This window comes from Sorex araneus, chromosome 9 (genome assembly GCF_027595985.1).
Source record: "Sorex araneus isolate mSorAra2 chromosome 9, mSorAra2.pri, whole genome shotgun sequence".
Taxonomy (NCBI): Eukaryota; Metazoa; Chordata; class Mammalia; order Eulipotyphla; family Soricidae; genus Sorex; species Sorex araneus.
This window is the reverse complement of record NC_073310.1, coordinates 10157784-10181925: the sequence shown is the minus strand read 5'-3', so window position 1 is coordinate 10181925 and position 24142 is coordinate 10157784. Positions and strand designations below refer to the sequence as shown.

The following is a 24142-nucleotide window of genomic DNA, read 5'->3' as shown; positions in this document are numbered from 1 at the left end:
GGACAGTCAGAAGGACGAACTTTCAGGAAAAAAACAAAAAGAGAATAGTTCTTTAAATAGAATGGATCAGCCTCCCAGAGAGGCCTTCCCCCTCGCTCAGGCCTCGCGTGCCAAGGTCAGGTACCTGGGCGGCAGGCCTGGGGCTCCGAGCAGCAGCAAAGAAGCCGAAGAAGTCAGGGGTCCTCATTAACGCTCGGCTTTGGTGGGGTTGTTTATCAGGTCCTGCCCAGCAGGGGGTTGAAGTAGGATTATTGAGTTCAAACAACTTAAACTTGAGCTATCACTGCAGGCTCCTACTTTTGGGTTGCCGGGTTTCCACGAATGGGCAGATTGGTCTCTGATCATTTTGCTGTTTCCACACACTGGAGGGGTTCTTCATACCAGTGATGTGTATCAGGGAAGACATCTTCCCTGTCAGGGACCAGCGAGCCCCGGACACCAGCTCTTTCCCCTTTGGCCTTGAGAATTATGCAATTAAAAGTAAATGGTTTGGGGCTGGAGCAATAGCACAGCGGGGAGGGCGTTTGCCTTGCACGCGGCTGACCCGGGTTCGATTCCCAGCATCCCATAGTGTCCCCTGAGCACCGCCAGGGGTGATTCCTGAGTGCAGAGCCAGGAGTAACCCCTGTGCATCACCGGGTGTGACCCAAAAAGAAAAATAAAGTAAATGGTTTGCCACAATGCCCAAAAGGTGGGGGAGGGGGAGGAAAATCACCTGCCATAGAGGCAGGCAGGGGGGCAGGGGGCAGGGGGCAGGGGGCAGGGGTGATGGGAGGGAACCTGGGAGCACTGGAGCTGGGAGATGTTCACTGGTGGAGGGATGGGTGTTGGGACACTGTACGACTGAAACCTAATCATGAACAGCTCTGTAAGGGTCTGTCTCACAGCGATTCAATACAAAAGTAAAAACCAAAAAAACCCAAAGTGGTTTAGCATTTTCCCACGGAGTGCCCCTCGCCAGAAGGGTCCAGAGCCCGGGAGAACGGCACCAGAGGCAGACAGCGTGTGTCGGAAACGTGGCAGCCGGCCAGCGAGCAGAGCGTGATTGACATGTGCGCGGTATCTGTGACTTTCAGGTGAACTCCAGGCTCCCGATTGGGACCCCCGATTACATGGCCCCTGAGGTGCTGACCGTGATGAACGGGGACGGAAGAGGAGCCTATGGCCCGGACTGCGACTGGTGGGCCGTGGGCGTGATCACCTATGAAATGATTTACGGGCGCTCCCCGTTCACCGAGGGCACCTCTGCCCGCACCTTCAACAACATCATGAACTTCCAGGTGAGGAGCCAGTCGTGGGTCCGGAGGTGATGCTGAGAAATGGCGCTGCAGCACTGTGCGAATGAGCGTTTGTGTATCAACCCGCAGTCCCGGATAACAACAACAGCAAGTGCGTACATGGCACTCACTCTATGCCAAACGCTGCTCCAAACGCGTTATTAATTATATTTCATTCACTCGCCGCCACCTGGAGCTGCGAGCCTACGCTATTGTTTTAGGTACCCTCGGAAGCAAAAGTGCCGCCAACTAATCTGCCGTTTCATTAATTATCAGATGCATTTTGATTTGGGCTCTGACAAATGTGAGCGTGTATCTGGGGGATTGATGGAATCTCGTTTATTAACTCTGCTCGTCCTCAGGCAACCCTGTGAGGTAGATATTATTTTCATTTTACAGATGTGAGAACGGAGGCAGAGTGGTTAAGCCACTCGCCCAGAGAGGGTGTCCGCCTCACTTGACTGAGCCCTGGCTGTCAGCTGTGCTGTTTCTTAGTACTGCTGCTGCTGGCGTTAACAATACTGAGTGAAATAGAAAGTGATAATCAAGAAGAACCGAAGTTATTTCTGATGACTATGCTTCATACTGGACTGGAGTGATAGCACAGCGGGTAGGGCATTTGCCTTGCATGCAGCCAACCCGGGTTCGGTTCCTCCATCCCTCTCGGAGAGCCCGGCAAGCTACCGAGAGTATCCCGCCCGCACGGCAGAGCCTGGCAAGCTCCCCGTGGCATATTCAATATGCCAAAAACAGTAACAACAAGTCTCACAATGGAGACATTACTGGTGCCCGCTCGAGCAAATCGATGAACAACGGGATGACAGTGCTACGGTGCTATACTTTGTACTCCATTAAACTCACTTTGGAAGGATAGAATTAATAGATCTGTTTCCATTTCAACCAAGAGGAAAATCCGATAGTTAAAAACATATTTTTCCGGTTAAGTCCATCTTTCTGGGTTTGCTGAAGACCTGCTTCACGTGTGTAGCCTCAGAGTCCCACGATTACGTAACATTGGCTCTTCAAGTCCAAGTTTCCCCTTTGCTTGCGGGAGCTAATTTGTTTTCTTCAATTCAAGCCGCTCATCCAGGGACCGGCCTGTTCCCCTGGGCGCAGTAAGGTAGCGGGTTTACAGGGGCCGCTGAGCAGGTTCTCCCTGCCTCCTGTCTCCCACCCTTCGACAGGAATGGAGAGTCCATGAGGGAGGATAGAGGGAGAGGCCTGCGGGAGAGGTGGGGTGGGAGGGGCTGGGTGCGGCGGGAGGTTCTGGAGAGAATAAAGGGATGTGCTCAGCAGCTTTAAATAACTCCCCATTGTTGGCCAGCAAAGAGCAGGTGAGGAGTGGGCGGAGATGAGACAGGAGTGGGAGCTGGGGTCAGGCCATGAAGGATGTTGGACCCTTGCAAGGGAACTTGGCCTCGCCACGGGAACAGGCCATTTATTTTGGGAACGTGCCTTTGGTCCAAAGGGAAGAGAACACAAAAATTCTTTTTTTTAAAAAAAATATATATATATTTTTAAAGGAAACTTGCATATATAAGAAAAACTTTTCTTAACTTTGGAAAGCTGCATTTGCTAAAGAAATGATTATTTAATTTCTTTTCTTTTTCTCTCTTTCTTTTCTTTTTTTTTTTTCCCACTAGCGGTTTTTGAAATTTCCAGATAGCCCTAAAGTTAGCAGTGAATTACTTGATCTGATTCAGAGTTTGCTGTGTGGCCAGAAAGAGAGGCTGAAGTTTGAAGGCCTCTGCTGCCACCCTTTCTTCTCCAAAGTCGACTGGACACACATCCGTAACTGTAAGTGGAGCGCCTGCAGCTCTTCAGGCTCGGGGTGAAGAGACGCTGAAGAACGTTCTGGCGGTGGGAGGTGGGTGGGACAGGAATATCAGCCCAGCGTCTGGATTTGGGATTCGGAGACATTCAGGAACAGTCTGGGGATCAGGAATAGAGCCCAAAACCTCCTCTCTCATATGCGTGAGGCCCTGGGCTGTATCCTGGACTGATTTAAAAAATTATTTTGGTGCCTAGACGATGCTACAAATGATATAAGTAAGGGCTTTAATTATCTATAGGAATAGAAAAGGCTAATTGGTGTGACTATCTTCGAATAAGAATTCTGCATTATGGGGCTGGAGCAGGGAGGGCGTTTGCCTTGCACGCGGCCAACCCAGGTTCGATTCCCAGCATCTCATATGGTCCACCGAGCACCGCCGAGAGTAATTCCTGAGTGCATGAGCCAGGAGTAAGTAACCCCTATGCATCGCCGATTGTGACCCAAAAAGCAAAAAAAGAAAAAAAAAAAAGAATTCTGCGTTAAGATTGCTTACAAAGAACAGGCTTGTTTACCAAATTGTTTTTATGGCCTTGGGAATATAGTAAGTGAGAAGTCCAGATTGATGGAGTTCGAAGGCTTTCACTTGATTTGACATAATTTTTTTTCCCTCAGAGGAAAAACGGACCTAGGTATTTCATTCACAGATCAGGACAACTCGGAGATCAGGCGGTGTGCCAGGGGGCTTGGCCAGCGGCCAGGCCTGCGCCGAGACTCTCCCTGCCTCCCTGTGCCTGTTCCTTCCCCTCTGAGGTCCCTGACTTGGTTCACAAACGCCGAAGCTCCCCGACGCCTGTGCAGTGGCGTCGTCCATGTCCATGCAGCACTCCGCTGCGGGCGACGCTCACTGGGCTCCCGAACCCGAGCCTTGGCTCACTGCCCAGCAAACCAACACGCGCAGTTACTTTACAACTTGATGGCTATTCGGAAACGGTTTTGAAGTGTTTTGTTTTTGTTTTTGTTTTGTTTGTTTTATTTGGGGGAGGGCCGCACGTGGTGAGGCTCAGGGGTTAGTCCTGGCCCGGCGCTCAGGAATCACTCCTGGTGGTGCTCAGGGAGCCATGCGGGATGCCGGGGATCGAACCTGGTTCGGCTGTGTGCAAGGCAAACGCCCTCCCGCTAGACTAGCACTCCAGTCCCTTGGGAATATAGTAAGTTAGAATATAGTAGCTAATTTATTTTTTTTTTTGAGGGCTGCACTCTGTGGTTCTGGGGGGGGAAAGGGCTGCTCCTTGTTCTGTGCTTGGGAATGATTCCCCTGGCCTTGTGTAGGGGACCTTTATGCAGTGCTGTGGATTTGGACCAGGGTCAGAGGGATGCAGATAAGCTCCTTAGCCCCTGTACTATCTGGTCAGCCCTCATGCTGCCTTCAGTCTTTTTTTTTTTTTTTTGCTTTTTGGGTCATACCTGGCGATGCACAAGGGTTACTCCTGGCTCTGCACTCAGGAATTACTCCTGGCGGTGCCCAGGGGACCATATGAGATGCTGGGAATCGAACCCAGGTCGGCCGCGTGCAAGGCAAATGCCCTCCCCGCTGTGCTATCGCTCCAGCCCCTGCCTTCAGTCTTGAATGTGACGAGCGGCCTGACCTGAGGGAGGGTTCTGCTCGGAAACCAGTTGACTTACCTGACCTTTATTCTGGGGAAGAGGACGGGGAGGGGCAGGAATTAGAACTTTTTAAAATTTGGGGGCCATACTGGCAGTGCTCACTCCCGATGGTGCGTGGGGAACTCGGGGGGAGAGGGGTGCCGGGGATAGATCCCGGGTCAGCCTCCCGGGCCAGCTGCTCGTACGGTAATGCCTTTCTCCTTTGCCACCTTTCCCTGCCCTTATTGATTAGCTGGCTATTTATTTTTACAATAGTGCCATATTATTGTAGAGTGTCTTTCTAAGTGTCATAGACTTCCAGATAAAGCTGTGTCACCTTTTCTGTATGTTTTGTTGGATTGTGTGAGTTTGGTCACGATCCAATACCATCTAGATGAAAGTCATTTAGGTGCTTTCTCTAAACTCCTGCCAAATATTTAAGCCACATTCTGTAAAACTGTCATGTCTTACCTCTCCACCACCTCATAGCTTTATTTATTTTTTTTTAGGTATCTCCCCTCAAATCTCCAAGGTTCAGTCAGAGCTAGTCAACAGCCGTGTTTTCAGGGGAGCATTTTCTCTCTCTTTTTCCCTTCCAGAAGGGCTGGCTACAGTTTCTTTTAGATGCTGTTTGAGTCCTTAATCTTTTCTTTGCCCTGCCTTTTAATCTCCGTAAGCTTCCCGAAGAAGCAGTTAATTCCTTTATGCCTGCACGCACTGACCATGTCTAACGATCTCTCTCTCCACTCCGGCCGCCGGCGCCTCCTGGAGTTCACCTATTCTGGGCTTTGGTCACCCTTGCTGCTGTTTAGCTTTGGGGTCACACTCCCTCCGCTTGGGTCCCGCCTTTTCCTAATCGGGCTGTTCAAGGGTCTTTGGCTTCCTGGGCGGGCAGGTCTCACCTGCTCTGGGGAGATACCAAGTTCCTCGAGGACAGAGATGGCCCGGGCAGCCGGGGGCCTCCCGTTCACCCCATCCCTCTGCCTCCACGACCCCCGCGTGCCTCTTGGTCACACTCTTGTCTCCTCACTTGGCGTGGCTCCCTCTGTGCCCTGAGAAGTGCCCACATTGTTTGTTTGTTGTTGTTTGTTTGGTTTTTAAATGTAGTACTGCGATTTATTCAGCCATTGATTAAGCTGAGTGAATTGGGCATGAACTCCACATTACTTTTTTTTTTTCTTTAATTGAATCACTGTGAGATAAAGTTACGATGCTTTTATGTTCGAGATTCAGCCGTACAATAATCGAACACTCATCCCTCCACCAATGCATACCCTCCACCACCATGTCCCCAGTATATCCCTCCCCACACCCCAGTCCTCACCCTGCCTCCATGGCAGGCAATCTCCCCAATACTCTCTCTCTGCTTTGAGGCATCATGTTTTGCTCGAATTTTCCCACCACTATTCAAGCCTGCCTGCCAGGGGCTCATCTAGAATACCTTGGGTGCCGCGGCCGCACGCTTCTGGAGTCCTAGATTGTAAATGGTTGTGCCCACGTTGTTTTCCCCTCCGCTCACCCCTGTCAGACACCCTGCCCCCTCCTGTCCCCCCCCCGCCCCACCCTCATTCTCAGCTAGGGAATTCTCACCCCGCCCAACCCTGATTCTTCTCTCCCAGAATGGCCTTCAGTGGGAAGGGTCTGTCTGTAAGATGCCAGCGGGTGATGTGACGGCCCATGACGGCCCATGACGTGCAGGGCGAGGGTCATGACAGCTGCCCCAATGTCGCCTTCTTTGCTCAGTGACTACTCTTTCTTTTTTTTCTTTGCTTTTTGGGTCACACCCGGCGATGCACAGGGGTTACTCCTGGCTCTGCACTCAGGAATCACTCCTGGCAGTGCTCAGGGGACCAATATGGGATGCTGGGAATCGAATCTGGGTCAGCTACATGCAAGGCAAACGCTATCGCTCCATCCCCAAGTGACTTCTCTTTCTTACTCCGATTATTTTAAGAATCGGAGTAGCCTTGGTGTAAAACACTGGCTTCACATCTGTGGGACGGGGAATCCACACCTGTGGCTTCGTGGGGACCCCGAGGTTCCCGCCGGGTGTCTCCGTCTTTCAGGCACGATGCAGAAACCCTGAACCCTGTTGGTTTCTAGGACTCACAACAACGTCACCAGCCGTCAGCTCCCTCCTCCTACTCATCCTCCGTACTTCACCCGAGTCTGCCCCTGCCCCCATTCCCGTCACCCCCCATCCCTGTCACTTCCTTTCTGCTCCCTCCCTCAGGCCTGTGACTTTTCAGATTTCACCTCTCAGTGGGATCGTGCTGTTTCTCTCTTTTTATATCTGGCTTACTTCACTTATTTTTATTAAAAATATTTTTTGTTTTTTTTTTTGTTTTTGTTTTGGGGCTACACTCAGCACTGCGCAGGGCTTATTCCTGGCTCTGTGCTCAGGAGTCACTCACTCGGCAGTGCTCAGGGTTCCATGTGAGATGCTGGGGATCGAACCTAGGTCAGCTGCATCAAGGCAGATGCCTTACGCTCTGTGCTATCTCTCTGTCACCCTCCCTACCCCAGCCTGATTCATAACACTTTTTTTTTTCGTTTTTAATGGATTATTTATTTATTTATTTATTTTTATTAGTGAGTCACTGTGAGGGTACAGTTACAGTGTTTTGTGCTTGTGTTACAGTCATACATTACTCGAGTACCCATTAACACTTTTGACTGGTTTTCCTGAGTCCCAACTCCCACTGTCGGCCCGTGACATGTATTTGCCTTAACGCTCTTAGTTTTTTTTCCCCCCTCAGTCGATTCTCAGGATCTTGGGATAGTCAGAGTTGCCTTGGCAGGTGAGAAGCACCAGGGGTTAAGTTCAGGATCTCACACTGGCTCCGGAACTTTCTAAGCCACTGGGCTGTTTCCTGTGCCCTTCACACCAGGCGCCACCAACAAACCGCAGGACTCTTCGGATCACCTGCATGTATGCGGCAGCACCGGGGCTCGAACTTGTGACCCCGGGGCTCACCAGCCATACTGTAAGCCATTGAGCCCTCAGCTGGGCCCCTTCTCTCAATATGCATTAATTTTTTTTTTTTTTTTTGCTTTTTGGGTCACACCCGGCGATGCACAGGGGTTATTCCTGGCTCTGCACTCAGGAATTATCCCTGGCGGTGCTCAGGGGACCCTATGGGATGCTGGGAATCGAACCCAGGTCGGCCGTGTGCAAGGCAAACACCCTACCCACTGTGCTATTGCTCCAGCCCCTGCATTAATCTTTTATTGGAAGTCATATCAGACTTATAGAAAAGATACAAAGATAATACAGAGCGTTCCCATGTTCCCTCCTTCCAGTCTCCCCTTCTGTAACTCTTGCACGACTCTACCCCGTTTGTGAAAACGAAGATGACTCTTTGGTACATTGCTGTTCAGCCCAAACAACATTTAGAATTCCCCAGTTTCCCTTCCTCTCCTCGTGTCCCTCTTCTGTCCCAGGGTTCTGTCCGGGACACCGTATTGCGTCCAGTGTCTGTGGCTGACGGGACGGACCCTGGCCCGGGAGTGTTAGTGCTGGTCAGCGGTGCGTGAGCTCTTAACCGCCCCCCCCCCCAGGCCTGCCGTGCCTTTGCCTGATGTTTGTGTTTGCCTGCCCATGTTCCCCCCTGCGCCCCTTCTCCCTTCCCCCCTCCCCTAACCTTGGGCTTCCTACACTCAGGGCAGCTGTTTGATTGCCCCCGGCCCTGTGGCTTTCCTTTCTTACACGAGAGCCAGGCTGTTAGTTTCGGTGTCTCCTGGTAGATGTTTCCAGGCCTTGCCAACCTCGCGCCCTGCGTGCCCGCCGTCAGCCTGGACCTTCGTGAGGGAAAACCTTGCTGAGCTCAGCGGCCGCAGCGGCTTTCTGACGCGCTGCCGCCAACATGCATTTCGCCCTGGTTTTCATAACACGCGTGTTGCGTGACTTTCGCCAGCCTGAACCCCAGAGGTCATTATGTCTCCCCCGTGCTGACGGTCGCCGCCCTGGGGCCGGGTGGTTCCAGGCTTTTGCGCGTTTCTGCTTTCCACACACAAGATGGTCCCCTGACGGAAGGAAGCACCCTTGGCCTTCCTGCTGTCTCGCCCCTAGTTCTTTCCCTTCTCGTAACCAAGGCAAGGACGTACCGCTTAGCACCGCAGGGGATGATCTTCTGAAACTCTTATCCCAAAGGGTGGTCCTGGAAGGGCACAGACAAGCAACTTAAGAAGGGTCTGGGCACGTTCTCGACTGCCAGACTAGGGAGAGGCTCGGGGAGCCGCTGGGACGTGCCTGGGCCTTTGACGCCGGGGCGGCGGGGGGGGGGGGGGGGGGGGGGCGTCTGTGTCCCTCCACCCACTTCCTGCCCCTGGGCTGCCCTGGGCAACGTCTCCTGGCCCAGAGTCTCACCTGGTTCACGAGACTCTCAGAAACTCTAAAGGCCGTGGGCTGGAGTGATAGCACAGCGGGGAGGGCGTTTGCCTTGCACGCGGCCGACCCGGGTTCGATTCCCAGCATCCCATAGGGTCCTCTGAGCACCGCCAGGGGTGATTCCTGAGTGCATGAGCCAGGAGTGACCCCTGTGCATTGCCGGGTGTGACCCAAAAAGCAAAAAAAAAGAAAAAAACCCAAAATAAAACAAAAAAGATACTCTAAAGCCCAGGTCCCACCCCTCTCACAGGAGAGCCAGGCCTGCTCCCTGCCAGGCCCCACCTCCCGGCCCCGCCTCCCCAGTGGGCTGTGAAGTGAAGTTCCCTCTGCTCGAGGTTGTCCTGATGTAAGCCTGCTCTCCTAGCGGCAGACGGAGGTTCAGATAGGGGACAGGAGGCCGAGGGGCCACACCTGCTATTCTGGAAGCCCCCCCACCCCCGAACGCCTCATTGATGCCTTGGGGTTGAGCAGGTGTCAATGAGTGAGACCTTTGCTGCCCCCTGCGTCCGCTTCTGTCAGTGGGAACGCCTTGCCGCCCGGGACTGCCAGCCTTTTCCAGGTTCATCCCCCAGAGGCGTAATGATGCCAACAGCCTGCCAGCCGGCCCCTCCTCCCCACGGCCGCACGTCTCAGGAGTGAGCGGGGCGGAGTGTGAATGGGCTCGTGGACGATTTCCTGCCACACCGTGGCTGGGGCTCTCGGGAACGCGTCCTGCCGCGACTAAGGACGCGGGCCTTCTCCCTCCGCTCCGGCTTGCACTGTTCTCGGAAAGGCTCCCGTCGAGATTCTCCTGAGCTTCCAGGCCCAGGCTGTCGGCAGGGTCCAGCCGGTGGTGACTCAGTGGCGCTGAGAACCGACGATGGGCCCTTTCTGTGGCTCCTGATTGTGATTTTCTCCCTGGCTCCGAGTGGACAGCGAGCAGCTGCAAGTGCCTGATTCTGGGGTTGCCGCAGCATGGAGGAGGGAGTGTGTGGATCCTGCCTGCCCGTGCACTCACTACGCTTCCATGCAGGGAGTCGCTCCGCGGCACCCACTGGCAGCTCTCCTCCAGGGAGGCTAGTGTTGGTGAAGGAGCGTCAGTCCGTGGGACAGGAACCGATAGGACAGCCAGGACGGTGCTGGCCTCGCACGCAGCCAGCCTAGGTTTGATCTCCGGCATCCCACAGGGCCCTCTGCGTACCGCCGGGAGTGATTCCTGAGTGCAGAGCCCGGAGGAGCCCTGAGTCTTGCTCAGAGAGTGGGGGTGGGGGAGAGAGAGACAGAGAGAGAGATAGAGAGAAAGGGAGAGACAGAGACAGAGAGAGAAGAGAGAGACAGAGAAAGGGGGGAGAGGGAGCGAGGGGGCGAGAGAAAGACGGAGACAGAGGAGGAGGGAGAGGTTCCACGCCAGCCACTGTATTCAGGTCTGTCACACCTAGTGGCGGTTTTGTTTCCTGGGCGATCAGCCCCTAGGAACTGAGTGAACCCCCCGGGGGTCTCAGGCTGGTCCCCAGCACCCGACCCCCCCGGCAGGACACCCAGGAATGGCTGTCCAGACAACCCCACTGTGTAAGGAGGAAGACGAGTCAGACCCACTCTGACAATTTATTTTTTTAAATTTTTTTTTAAATTCTTTTATTAATTCACTCTGACAATTTAATAAGTTACAATCTGTCCCGGAAGGCAGAGAGAGAGAGAGAGACAGAGAGAGAGACAGAGAGACAGAGACAGAGACAGAGAGGAGAGAGAGAGGATGTCGGTAGGTTTTGTTGTGTCCTTGAACCTGTCTCCGGTGCAGCCCCTGCTCAGTCACCCCAGGGCAGGAGGCAGTGAGGAAGAGGAGCTGCACTCAGCACTGGGCGAACCCCATGAGGGACAGAGGAAGGTGGAAAGAGGCGGGTGGGGCGGGAGGGAGACCGCTCAGAGGGCTGAGCACTTGCCGTGCACGCTGGAGACCCAGGTTCTCTCCCCAGCACCGCGTGGACTCCTGAGCACTGTTGGGAGGCCCCGGAGCACCGCTCAAATCCCAGGAAACACAAAGGTGGGGGCTGCCCTCATACGGACGGCGCAGCCAGGAGGCACTAGACGGGCAGCTGCCGGCTCTGCCTGTGCCGGCTTAGGAAGGAGCCTCGGAGAGAGGCAGTCAGTGGCTCTTGAGGGACGTGCAGGTGAATATTTATGTGTCTCGTAGGGACTGTTCTGAGAGCGAGTGATTGAGAGGAGGAGAAAAGAGACTAAAAAGAGCTAAAATGTTCATGAATTAGGATTACAGGCTTTCCCTGCCTCTCGTCTGAATTTAGAAACGACATCCAAAGATGTGAAAAATATGCAGTCACTCCCCCCTCCCCAGATAAGATGAGATAGCTTATTTTAGAGATAATTGCAATATGAAAAGGCTAAAAATACATCAATGTAGAATTTTCGGCAAAGGGAGGATCAGGAAAGGAAATGAAGGCAGGGCCCCAGGTAAATACAAACTGGTTCCTGTCAGACTCAGAGGGGACGGACTTGGGCCGCTCGGGTCCCTGGGGCCGGAGCGAAAGGGAGCGGAGAAGCAAGGGCCTCTGTCCCGTGACAGTATCCCGGACACTTGGCTCGGGCAGGACCCGAGGGCTCTCCTCGTGGGCGCCCCGTCCAGGCGCCCCCGTGGCCGGGAGGACCAGGCTCACCTTTCATGCCGGGCCCCGAGTGACGGCTGTGTCGGGCCCTGCAGAGATGCTGCTCGAGAACGCGGTTCCCGGGGCTTTCTGGCGAGTGGGCGCCCGCCGCGGGGTGGGCGTGAGTTTGTCAGAGCCCTTGATCGGGGCTCCCAGCCCTGACGTTTGCACTTCGCGGCCAGCCCCCTACAGCCGAGGGAGCATGGGGACAACTTGGCCAAAGTTTGACGGTGACATTGACCATCAGGGGCTCGATTCGGGGCCCGGCCTTCCACGGACCAAGTGGGGGGGGCGTTTATGCTCATTCGGGTTTATGCTCATTCGGGCGGAACTGACGATGGGGGTGGGGATGAAGGAGACCCGAACCTCAGCAGTCACGCCCACACCCCAAAGCCGCCACCCAGTTTAAAAGCTACCCTAGCCTTTCCGTCCCGAGAAAAATACTGATGCTGGAGCGATAGCACAGCGGGTAGAGCATTTGCCTTGCACTCGGCCAACCCAGGTTTGATTCCCAGCATCCCATATGGTCCCCTGAGCACGGCCAGGGGTAATTCCTGAGTGCAGAGCCAGGAGTAACCCCTGTGCATCGCCGGGTGTGACCCAAAAAGCAAAAAAAAAAAAAATTGATGCCCCGAACAAACATGATGGCCTCTTAGTACCTGTATTGCAAACCCTAGTGCACAAAAGGGAGAGAGAGAGAGAGAGAGAGAGAGAGAGAGAGAGAGAGAGAGAGAGAGAGAGAGAGAAGCAAAGTGCCTGCCACAGAGGGAGGAGGAGGAGGCTGGGGGTTGGGGGAGGGAAATGGGGGACATTGGTGGCAGGAAATGTACACTGGTGGAGGGATGGATGTTGCATCATTGTGTGACTGAAACTGACTGAAACCTAATCATGAGCAGCTTTTATTTATTTATTTATTTTTTCATGAGCAGCTTTTAACGGTTATTTAATGGACATTGAATATCTCGTGGATATTCAGTAAAAAATTAAAAAAGAATTTGGAGTTCATGCCCACTTCAGTCAGTTTAAACAGTGGCTGAATAAATAGCGGTACTCCTACATTCAATAACGAAAATAAAGAAAGAAATGAAAGTACCCAGTTTATTTTTAGCAAGACGAGTGCTCGGGAGCCTTTGACCCAGGGCTCTCGCAGACTTAGCCACCCTTCCAAACAGAGAACGGACACGGGCAGTGAGTACGGGGACCTGCAGTGCTCAGGAGTCACTTCTGGCTCTGCAATCAGGAATCACACCTTGGAGGGGCTCGGGGGACCCTAGTATCAAGGATTGAACCCGCGTCAGCTGCAGGTCAGGCTTATCCGCCTACCTGCTGTGCTGTCTCTCAAGCCCTGCACCCGGTGTTTGAGAAGGACGAGATTCGTCCGCTGCGTCCAGCTCTGTCAAGACTGGCGCCCGCCGAAGGACGGAGCCCGCACGTGTTCCGGCAGCCGGGCCCGGCTCCGACGGGCGGGCGGAGGAAGGTGCTTCAGCCCCGTAGCCGACCTTGCTCTCGGACTTTGAAGATGCCTTTCGACAAGGCGACCATCACCCGAAGCCACAGTGCCCTGAAGTGGTCTTCTTTTTTAAATGAGTTTTTGATGCAAAGAAATGGGATAATTCTTTTGTTTGGGGATTTTGGGTGACACCCAGCTGTGCTCAGGGCTTTCTTCGGACTTTGTGCTCAGGGATCACTTCTGGCGGTGCTCAGGGGACTGCATGCAGGGCCAGGGGGTGGTCCAGGCTTGGCTGCCTGCCTCTCTCTCTCTCTCTCTCTCTCTCTTTCTCTCTCTCTCTCTCTCTCTCTCTCTCTCTCTTTCTCCTCTCTCTCTCTGTCTCTGTCTCTGTCTCTCTGTCTCTCCTCTCTCTGTCTCTCCTCTGTCTCTCTCTCTGTGTCTCTCTCTCTCTCTCTCTGTCTTTCTCTCTCTATCACTCTCTTCTCTCCTCTCTGTCTCTCTGTCTCTGTCTCTCTCTCTCTCTCTGCCCTCCGGGACACATTGTAACTTATTAAATTGTCGGCGTGGGTCTGACTCGTCTTCCTCCTTACATAGTGGGGTTGTCTGGACAGCCATTCCTGGGTGTCCTGCCTGGGGGGTCGGGTGCTGGGGACCTGCCTGAGACCCCCCCGGGGGATTCACTCAGTTCCCAGGGGCTGATCGCGCAGGTGGGGGACTCACTTTATTCGCTGATGGCCACCGGCTGGGCTCCTGGGAGGGAGAGCGCCAGAGCTGGCTCACTCGCTCTTTCCACGCGTCCACTTCCTCCTGTAGTCGCGCGCTCCCCTGCCAGAGTTGTCCCTCTGGCCCCGGCTGTCACCTTTCCCCACTTCCTTTCACAGACTCCCGCTAATCTGCAGCCCCTCGGTTTCTGTTATCTGGTCCCGAGGATGGAATTTGTCACTTGTCCCGAGAGGTCTTACAGCCATCACTCTTGCAGTGACGGAATCAGTCTCCGACAGACGCCGGCCCGCGCTCTGAACCTCCGATCATCCCCGTGTCAGTCCGGCACCGGGTCCCCCGCGCTCTAAACCTCTGATCATCCCCGTGTCAGTCCGGCACCGGGTCCCCCGCCGCCCCTGCCATACCCCCACAGCGCGCCTGGCCTGCCTCGGGCTCTGGCCCTGTCTGGAGAAGCACTCCTCCCCTCTCGAGACTTCCTCATCTCTGCGCTTTCCTGCAGGAAGCCGCCCAGCCTCCCTGAGGCCCACCTGCAACCCCCTCTCCCCGCCCCCGCCCCACACCTGCTTTCTTCTCAGCCTCTCAAACCCGAGTGCTCGAGGCAGAAGCACCCTCTTCCCTGGCGTGGTAATTCTCCCTCCCTCGTGCCAGTAATTGCGGAGCTGCGGAGGTTTTTGCTTCTTCCTCCTCTGGGTTTGAGCAGGACGCCCCGCGCGTCAGTTCAGTTCCGCGCTCCGTTCTCTCCCTCCGTTTGCTTCTTTCTAGCCGTGTGAGCCCCCGGTCAGGAGGAAGAAGCGAGAGTGTGTTTGACACGGAGGGGAACCAGGCCCGGCCCTGGCTCCTTACATCAAGTGGGGGGCTCCAAAGTGAGCTCGAGTGGCCTGGGGCCCCCTCCCAGCAGTTCTTAGACACCGGGGTCCTAGGTTCAATGCAAGGTCCTGGGGTAGCTGGGGAGCCCCCACACCATGAGTGATGATGCTTTCGGGAGCTTGTGCCTGGGGTGGGGCCCGGGGCTGGGTCCTTGGCGCCCAGGGCCGGTCCCTCGCCTCCTGCGCCCCCTCCTCCCTCTGTGCTGCTTCTGCCGTCAGGGCCGGGAGTGCCCCGCGCTTGGCTGCAGTGACGCTTGGTTGTGGCATTGCCACCTGGAGAGCGAGCGCGTCCGCTCGGTGTTGCCGGGGGCCACGGGTGGCGCTGCCGCCGGGAAGCTCCTCTGTGATGAGGGGTGCTGGGGGCCCGATGTGGGTCCCGCCCCGGGCTCTGTGCTCTGCCGGTCAGTTCTTCACGGCTCCTTTGGGCACTCTGGGTCTCCTGGAGCGGCCTGGGGTGACCCTCTGTCACAGGTCCTTGTCTGGGGCTCGTTTCATTACGTGAAACCCGGTGGGCTGGGGAGCGGGCACGGGGGGGCCAGAGCACCTGCTCTGCAGGCAGGAGGCGGGGCTTGGTCACCAGCATGGCGCGCTGCCCCCGGCACGTGCCAGGGACACCCCCCCCCCACCACGTCCTGAGCCAGGAGTAGCCCTGAGCACTGTCCGAACGGCAGAACCCAAACCGGACAAGTTTGGCCAGGGCAGCTCGGAGGTGTTTGAGGTTTCGGCATGTAGGGGGGAGGGAAGCCCTATGACCTCTCCCCTCAAGGAGCTTGTTCCGGGGGCTGGAGTGATAGCACAGCGGGTAGGGCGTTTGCCTTGCACGCGGCCGACCCGGGTTCAAATCCCAGCATCCCATAGGGTCCCCTGAGCACCGCCAGGGGTAATTCCTGAGTGCAGAGCCAGGAGGAACCCCTGAGCATCGCCAGGTGTGACCCAAAAACCAAAAACCAAAAAAAAAAAAGGAGCGTGTTCCATGGTGAAGGCAGACAGCCAGCCTTACAGCCCTCCCCCTTCCCCGCCCCCAAGTTGGAAACGGTTCCCTGATTTTGGAATTGGATCGGTGTGCTGGGAAATGAAGGTGGTGTCAGGCACCTGGTGCTCAGAGGGGCATGTTTGGACAGAGGAGGGGCATCCCTTGGCTTCTTCATGTTTGTTTTCCGTAACTGTCAGCATGAACCCCCCCACCCCCACCCCAGGTCCATTCCCAAGTGTCTGATGCACGTGAGGATTTATAAAAAAGAACTTATAGAAGAGAGAGGAGCTAACAACAGCTCTTAAAATAGCTTCCTGCTTCCGATAGCCTTGTTCTGCCTCTGTCTTGTAGTGGGAGTGCGGGTGGGTTCCTTAAGAAGTTGCTTACTAGAGCCCCCGCCACTGGGACGGGTCCTCTGACGGGACCTCCAGGCCCGGCTGGCAGGGACACCGAGGGACAGAGACTCGGCCTTTGTCGTCATTGAATGTGGTGGCTTTGGGGGGGTTGGTGAGGAGATGATGATTTATAGTAAAGATTAGCCCCGCAGTGTTAACGCAAACACTCACTAGCCAGGGCCGGAGCAATGGCACAGTGGGTGAGGTGCTTGCCAGTGCATGCAGCTTACCCGGGTTCCACCCTCAGCACCCTGTGTGGTCCCCTGAGCACCACTGGGTGTGGCACAGAAAAGCAAAACAAAACAAAAAATCCCCCAAAACGTATGTTTTAGACAAAACTGTTTCCGCTTCTACAACCTCTTCGTTTCGCTCAGACCCTTCACAGCCTTGGCTGTGCTCGCTGAGCCCCGTTCAGGGACCATTTGCCAGTTGTTCCATTTACGCGCGCCTACTGTGCACTGGGCATGAAGCTGTATTCTCATTCTCTCTCTCTCTCTCTCTCTCTCTCTCTCTCTCTCTCTCTCTCTCTCTCTCTCTCTTTTGGTTTTTTGGGTCACACCCAGCGATGCTCAGGGTTCCTCCTGGCTCTGATCCTGGAATTACTCCTGGCGGTGCTCAGGGGACTATATATATGGGATGCTGGGGATCGAACCCAGGTCAGCCGTGTGCAAGGCAAACACCCTCCCCGCTGTGCTATCGCTCCTGAAGCCATGTTCTCAGCTGCCTTGAGCTCGTCAGTGGCGTAGGTAGACCCGGCGACTCAGTATCGCTCGCGAGGCGCCAGAGAGGGATGCTTCTCTCAAAGGGAGCCGCCAACCCCCAGACCGTCCTGCCATAGACAGTCCTGAGGCCGGGCCAAGTTGCACACCATCCGCTAGTGTACGGCGTCCAGGCTGTGAGCTGGCTCTCTGCACCCTCTGGGTCTCGGGGTGGGGGGTGAAGGAGAGAGAGACAGGAGAGAGGAGGGAGGGAGGGAGGGAGGGAGGGAGGGAGAGAGAGAGAGAGAGAGAGAGAGAGAGAGAGAGAGAGAGAGAGAGAGAGAGAAGAGAGGGAGAGTTATTTGTGGGCTGTGGAAGTGCCCATCAGTTCCCCTCTGGTTTCTGACTTAGGGCCAGCGTGACAGAGTTTATGGCTGGCAGTTCCCACGCCGTGCAGGGCGATGCAAGTGCAAAGACTCTACCTGAGGTGCCAGTCTGAGTTGCCAATCTTCTGCCGTCCCACCAAGAGCCCTGCACGGGGCATCCCTCTCCCACCGGAGCCTTGGCCCTCTCCCCGGCCAGCCCTTCTCTTCACTCCGCGCCTCCTCTCTGGTCGCTTATTCCCTCTCTTTGCACACTGTCTACTAAACCTCTCGCTGGTTACTGCTCTGGTTTCTTTTTTTTTTTTCTTTTGTGGTTGGGGGGTGGGGGGCACACCTGTCAGTGATCAGGGGTTCCACCTGGCTCTGCCCTCAGGAATCACTCCTGGTGGCACTTGGGGGACCCTATGGGATGCCGGGGTTCAAACCCAGGTTGGCCGCATGCAAGGCAAATGCCCTCCCCGCTGTCCCATCTTCCTGGCCTCTCTTCTGTGATTTTTCTTTTTCGCAGTGGCTTTTCCCCGCCTTTCACTGACAGTTGATTGTCCGGCCCGCTTGCAGACCTTGACCCCCACGGCCCAGGTTTGTGTGACGGAGCCTTCCTGAGCCTTATGCTACAGTGGGGATTTTCTCAATCAGCTTCGTTCCACGGAGGGTGGCTCCTACCCCTACATTAATCATAGTCCTCGGCAAGGAATGGAATGCTATTTCAGGCTCCTGCAGATAAATTAGTATATAGTGGAAAGGGAATTAAACTTGGGCTGGGAACGGAACACGGTGATTAACCCGGCATCCAGGGGAGGCATCTGCGCCGGGCAGAGGGAAGAACAGCTGGTGCAGATTCTGCGGCTGTCCGGCCCCGCAGGGCCCTCCTGATGCGCCTTTCCTGTCCGAAGTCTCCCTCCTTTTCTTCTTCTTCCTCCTCCTCCTCCTCCTCCTCCTCTTCCATCACAGGTCATCCTTATGGTGTTTCTAGCCGCTAAGAACTGTCCTAGCACATGATCAGATTTCTCTGTTCACACCTCACCCCGGCTGAGCTGCCGGGGTTGGGACTGAGCTGCCTTGGTCCCACTTGCCTTGCCTGTGTGACCCCGGGGCAAGACCACCCCTGGGTAACTCAGTCCGAGGGTAACCCCTCTCCATTACCCTTTGAGGAACGTCTGGACCTGCCCTGTCAGCTCCCGGAGGACGTGCCGTCAAGGCGCCCAAACCCTGCTCTGCGTTGGCCAGGGCTGCGCCAAGCGTTTCCCCGGGCTACGGGGTTTCTCTCATTCCGGGGGAGGGAACATGTCTCTTGTGCTTGGTCGTTCTGGAAATGAATGTGATTTCCACGGGAAGGAAGTGTTTTGTTTGTTTGCTTGACAAGAGTCGGCGGCACGGGAGACGGGAGTCGGCTCGGAGTGAGCCCGTGTGGGGAGCCCGCACGGCTGTGGCTGAAGCAGTCAGTGTCATTTTTCCTCCCGGTTGGCCCATCTTGCAAGTATTGAGCGACCGGTTCTGATGCTCACGGAAGATTTGCATTCCCCTGTGAGCTCAGGGGTTGGCTGATACTTAGCGAGGTGTATGTGGGGAAACGGGGGTCCATTTTCCCTGGCTTCGTCCTGCCTCACCCGAGTCCCTGCCCCTGAAGCTCTGAGAACGTTCTCTGCCACTTTGCAGGAGCCATTCCTGGTCCTCCCCCTCGTCCGGCCCCCCACCCCCCAGCCTTCCCCCGCACCCTTCCTTCCCGCTCACGTCCCGTGATGTTGTTGTCATGGGGCAACTTTGAAAAGAAACATCCCAGTCGTTTGGGCATCTTCTTGACGAAGCAGCCAGCCAGACTGCCGCTCCGAGTGCTGGTGCTCAGCTTTGCCCAGAAAACAGGAAAACAAAGAGTTAAAGCCAAAAAAATAAATAAATAAATAAAAGACCTCTGGCCCGGAGTGGCTGTGCCGCTGTCCTAGGGGGCGCTCTGGAGAGCTCCCCGGCAGTGACTCATGCTCTGTCGCTCAGATCAGCATTGGCCCCCGCCACGCAGGCGGCCAGGTGGGGTTACGGCCGGGCATGCACGGCGGCGTGGGGCGCTCGCAGCCTGCACTGCGGGGCTGGTGATGCCCGGCTCGCTGGGTCGCCAGGTCGCCGGCGCGCGCTCGGCCCCTCCGGCTCTCCCGCCGCCGCGGCTGCCTCGGCCCGCAGCCATGGTAACGCCGCTCCTGGCCGGCTGCAGCCCCGGGAGCCCACGGCGACAGCGGGCAGCCCACTGGTGACGGGCAAGTGTGCAGCGCTGGCCGCCCGCGGGAGCTTAGTGGGGCTGCGGGCAGCGGAGCCAGCGTGCGCCGCCCCTGGCCGGGAGTCGCGCCTGACCGAGGTAGGGGTGCTTCCCGCAGGGGCGCAGACGGCCTCCGCGGGGAGAGAACTTTATTCGCCCGGCGTCTCATTATGCTGATGAAACTGCGGTGGTTTCCGAGGGCAGGATGGAGCCGGGGGAGGAGGGAGAAGGAACTTAAAAAAAAAAAAAAAGTGGGTAAAAATCCCTCCTGCTCCCCGGGAGCTCAGCCTGCCGAGTTACCTGCCGCCTCTCCAACCCCTTCCGTCCCCCTCCCGCTCCTGGCTGCCCCTGCCCTGCCACGGAACGTCCCCCGGTCCCGTGGCGTCTCAGTCAGTGACCTGCATGAAACGGGAATCGTTTAGACCTGTCTCCGGAGAGGGAGGGAAGAGGTGGAGGTCATCAGGCACGCCGGCCCCGTCGAAGCCCTCGGAGGTGGCAGGGCCAGCAGCCGGGCCTCCGCCAGGGCCCCCGAGAGCTCTCCTCGGCCCCCCCCCACTCGGAGACCTGTCTGAGTTTCTCCCCCGGCCCCCCCACCCCCGCCCCCTCCCCTCCGCCCCCTCACCGGGCAGGCAGCCTGGCTGCGGGGTGGTGGCCATGTTGGCAGGGAAGGGGTTAAGCTCTTGTTGCTGTACCAGCCCGGGAGGCTGGGGCTGCCTGTGTGAGGAGACTGAGAGCAGGAGCTGCAGTGCCACCGGGAGCGCGGATGAGAGAGAGGAAAGAGAGAGAGAGAGAGAGAGAGAGAGAGCCGGGTTTTTTTTTTCCTCCCCTCCGCAACAGTGTTTGGAGCCCGCTGAATTGCCCTCCTCCCCCCCTTTCTTGTTTTTCTTTAACCAGCTCCTCCCCCCTTCGTTCCCACCCTCAAGTCTGATGATGACACCTCCAATTTTGATGAACCAGAGAAGAATTCGTGGGTTCCATCCTCTGCGAGCCAGCTGAGCCCCTCCGGCTTCTCGGGCGCGGGACTGCCGTTCCTGGGCTTCTCCTACAGCAGGGCGCTGGGGGTTCTCGGTCGATCTGAGTAAGTGCTCATTTTGACTTTGGAAGGGACCTGCATCGAGGCCAAGCGTGCAGAGCCCAAAGGTGGCGGGTGGCGGGTGGCGGGTGGCGGTGGCGGTGGGGGTGGGGGGAGGGGTTGGTGCGGGGTGGAAGGGGGGCGGCGGGGGGGTGGATTGTGGTGGTGGTGGGGGGAGCCGCTCGTCCGCCTGCATCCGGAGAGCAGTTTACCTGTTTGCGCGTGGCTGGGCTCGGACTGTCCCCCGGCTGCTGTGCTGACGGTGCCTCTCCCCGTCCGCAGCGTCGTGATCGGCACCTGGGTACTTTGGGTTAGTTTTCCGTGCGGGGTGCCAGTCCCCTGCTTGGGGCTGGCCGGGGGCCGGGGCAGGGGTGGGAGCGGCAGCGGGCAGAGCAGGTGGGCAGCTGCCTGGCCGAGGAGCCCCGGGGCAGGGGGGAGGGCAGACTGTCCGGCCGGGCGTCCGTCTAGCTCTCAGGTGGGTGGTGGTCGCTCTCGTGGCTGTGCCGAGAGGACTCCTCGGAGCTTCTCACCGGGGCCGAGCCAAGCTCCCGGGGGCTGGAGCCGGGAGCCGGTGCCTGGAGCCGCTCGAAGTCTGCTGCAGGATCGGGGACGTGGCAGCCGAGCCCCGTCCCCGTGAGCCACTGGGAGAGTAGGATGGAGCCGAGTCATTGATTCACAGAAACTCGGCTTCATGGCGGGGGTGCGGGGGGGGGGGGCTAGAAGTGGACGTCTGAATGCCCCCGCGGGCCCCCGGCCGGCCGGCTTGCTCCCTTCCCGACGGAAGCCGGGAGAAGCGCGGTGGCTCGCCACTTGAATCCGGAGGGTCCTGGCCCCCAGGAATTCTCCGCGAAGGCAAGCCAGGGTCTTGCCCTGTCCCCGGTCTGTGCCGGGAGGTCCCCGGTGCTCGGGTGGAGCCCCCCTCGATGGGGGGGGGGGGCTCTGGGGAAAGTGCCGGCTAGTGGGTCGTTGTTGCCCACTCAGGCGGATTTCATTTTCTCCCCGGCAGTGCTCGCTCGCCCCCAGTTTGCCGTGCTGGCCCCGAGGCGGCAGCTGGAGGGGAGCTGGTGCAGGTCCCTGGACGGTCGGTGTCCCCCCCGGGGGCTCTGGCCGGGAAGCTTCCTCAGAGGATTTTGGGCTGACTGGGGAACTGGGTCCCGAAGGCACTGAGGTGGTTCTCCCTCTCTGCCCCTCCCTGGGATTCGGGTCCCCACTCGGGCTGGGGCATGGGCCGGCTTGCCGGTGGGTGCCTGGCTGGCTCGAGTGCTCTGCAGCCCCCACGGCGACGGAGGGGGGGGGCAGCTGGGGGGGAGGGGAGGCAGAAAGCGTCCGAGCTGTTGAATGTGCCATTGGCCAGATTTGAGCAGGCCCAGAAGAGCTGGGGGTTTGGATTCGGGCTCCGAGGAGCAGGGCAGAAGGTGGGGGGGGGGGAGGCAGGGTGGAGGGATGGCGAGCGGGCAGCCCTACCTGGACACGCGCAGCACCCTGAAGGTCACGGGGGTGACCTCACTGGACAGGAAGGAGAGTTCTGGTTCTGGCTGGGAAGGACAGGCTGCTCGGAAGGGCCGCTGGCTCGGGGGTCTGGCAAGCCCGAGAGGACGTGGGGGGATTTAATTTGGGGGGCCTGAGGCAGGATGGTGGTGGTGGGGGGGGGTCTTAGGCACCCCAGTTCATCCGAAGCCGTCTGTGATTAATTGCCTATTTTCTGTGATGACTGTAATTGCCCTTTTTTTTTTTTTTTTTTTGCCCTTTTCCCCTGCTTTTTGCAGAAGCTTGTTTGAGGGAGCTCTGGCAGGGGCAAGGCAGCAGTAAGGCCCAAACCCTCAACATGTACCGGGTGATTTCATGTCCTCGTGACCCTCCGCTCAGACCGTGTTCATTCTGCTTGCCACACGTGAACACGGGCTACGTCCCCTTGGTAGTCCGAGCCCTAGCTCTGGTTCAGAGCAGGCGTCGGTGTCTTCTCCCGCCCCTACAGAATGCTTAGGAAGATTCCTGTTTTTTTAAGAAAAAAAAAACAAAAACCCACAGTAACAACACGGGGAGGAAAAACCAGCCCGTGCAGACAAGACCGTGCGTTTCTCCCCGGGAGGCTGGCCCTTGGGGGGCCGGGTGCCTTCCCCATCGCCCCTGCCCTTGGCTCCCCGTGCTTCGTGTCTCCTGCTGTGACCTCACTCTGGGCCTCAGCTCTTCGGCCTGCGGGGTGGACCCCGCGGAGTCCTCGCGCGCGTCTCCCCACCTGTTGGCCGTCCAGGTGACCCTGGATGTACTTGCCGGATTCTGACCACGTGCCCACATGGCTCCGGAGCGCCTGCCCTGCTGGCCGAGTGCTCGCCACACACAGGTGGAGGTGGGGGCGGGGGGCCGGGGTTGCCCCTGGGACCCTGTGTTTCCCCCACCCACCCCCCACCCCGCCACCACTCTCACCATTTCGGTGACTCTCTGTGGCACAGCCCATCTCACACCTCCCGGACAGGCAGTGCTGCCCCGGGCCAGCTGACCCCCTGCTCTCACCCAGGAACCGAACGTTGGGGGCTCAGAGGTGGAGCCGGGCAAGCGAGGAGTTTCCAGGGGGTGCCCTGGCCACAAGGATTTCTCCAGTTGCGGTGCTTGCTTGCAGTTTTGTCGAGGGGCCCCGGGCTTTTTGTCTGTTTGGGGGCCACATCTGGTGGTGCTCCTGGCTAACTGCTCACCCGTCTCTCTGGCTGGTGCCTGGGAGAGCCAGACGTGGTGCCAGGGACCGAACCCAGCTTGGCTGTGTGCACGGCAAGCGCCTCACTCCCGGACTGTCTTTCCGCCCCCCCCCCCACCAAGCTAGCTCTGAAGCCAGATTTCGGGGGCTTCACTCTCTGGGTCTCCTGAGCTGTTTGATCCCGGCGCTCTGTGCCCGGGGGTGGAGTGGGAGCTCCCGGCGGCCGGGTTGGAGGGAGCTAGAGGGATGCTCGGGCCCAGTGTGGGCTGTCGCTGGGGGTGGGGGCGGGGGGGGAAATCATGGTGACGGAGTTCGTGCTGGAGGCATGTGCCTGGCGCCTCGCTCTCCTCCTTCAGCGTCGCTGGCACCAAAGCCGCGTGCCAGGGTGTTCCTCGGAGCCGCTGCTTGAATCATACAATAGTAGGGTAGTAACAGGAACCCGCGTGCGAAAGGTTTAAAAATAAAATCGATCCCTGCTCTCCTCCCTCCCCTGTCTGCACGGGGCACGCTTCCTGGAGTCCCTCTGGCGCTGCTCGCCCGCGGCACCGCCTGAGCCCTCGCCCCGGCTCCAGACGGAGGGCGGCAGCTGGTCTCCCTGTGTGCCCCGTCCTGTCGTCTGACACGCGCGCCTTTGTGCTTTTGGAGAATTTGGCTGCCTTGGGGGAGGCGCCTAGGGGGACTTGATCTGCCGAGGCTTGAAATTTAAAAATTTTTTTATTTAGCAGGGGCTCTTCTTTCTCTCTTCTTTTGAACGTAGGAATTTTTTTTGGGGGGGGGTGTCGGAGTAGGATGGGGGCCAGCACACCACTCGGCAGTGCTCAGGGATGACTCCTGGCTCTGCACTCAGGGATCACTCCTGGAGGGGGTGCTTGGGGGGTCGTGGTGGTGGGGGGTGGGGACTGAACCTGGGTTGGCCACATGCAAGGC

At 57.5% G+C, this 24142-nt stretch overlaps 1 protein-coding gene across 1 annotated transcript in view; it reads left to right on the top strand.

Moving 5' to 3' along the window:
• The window catches only part of CIT (citron rho-interacting serine/threonine kinase), a 168524-nt gene that overhangs the window by 47079 nt on the left and 97303 nt on the right, over positions 1-24142 (top strand). The window contains exons 7-9 of the mRNA XM_055147097.1: positions 1077-1280; positions 19403-19553; positions 20349-20532. Of these exons, the coding sequence (XP_055003072.1) occupies positions 1077-1280; positions 19403-19553; positions 20349-20532 (539 nt within the window). The remainder of the gene's footprint in view (positions 1-1076; positions 1281-19402; positions 19554-20348; positions 20533-24142) is intronic.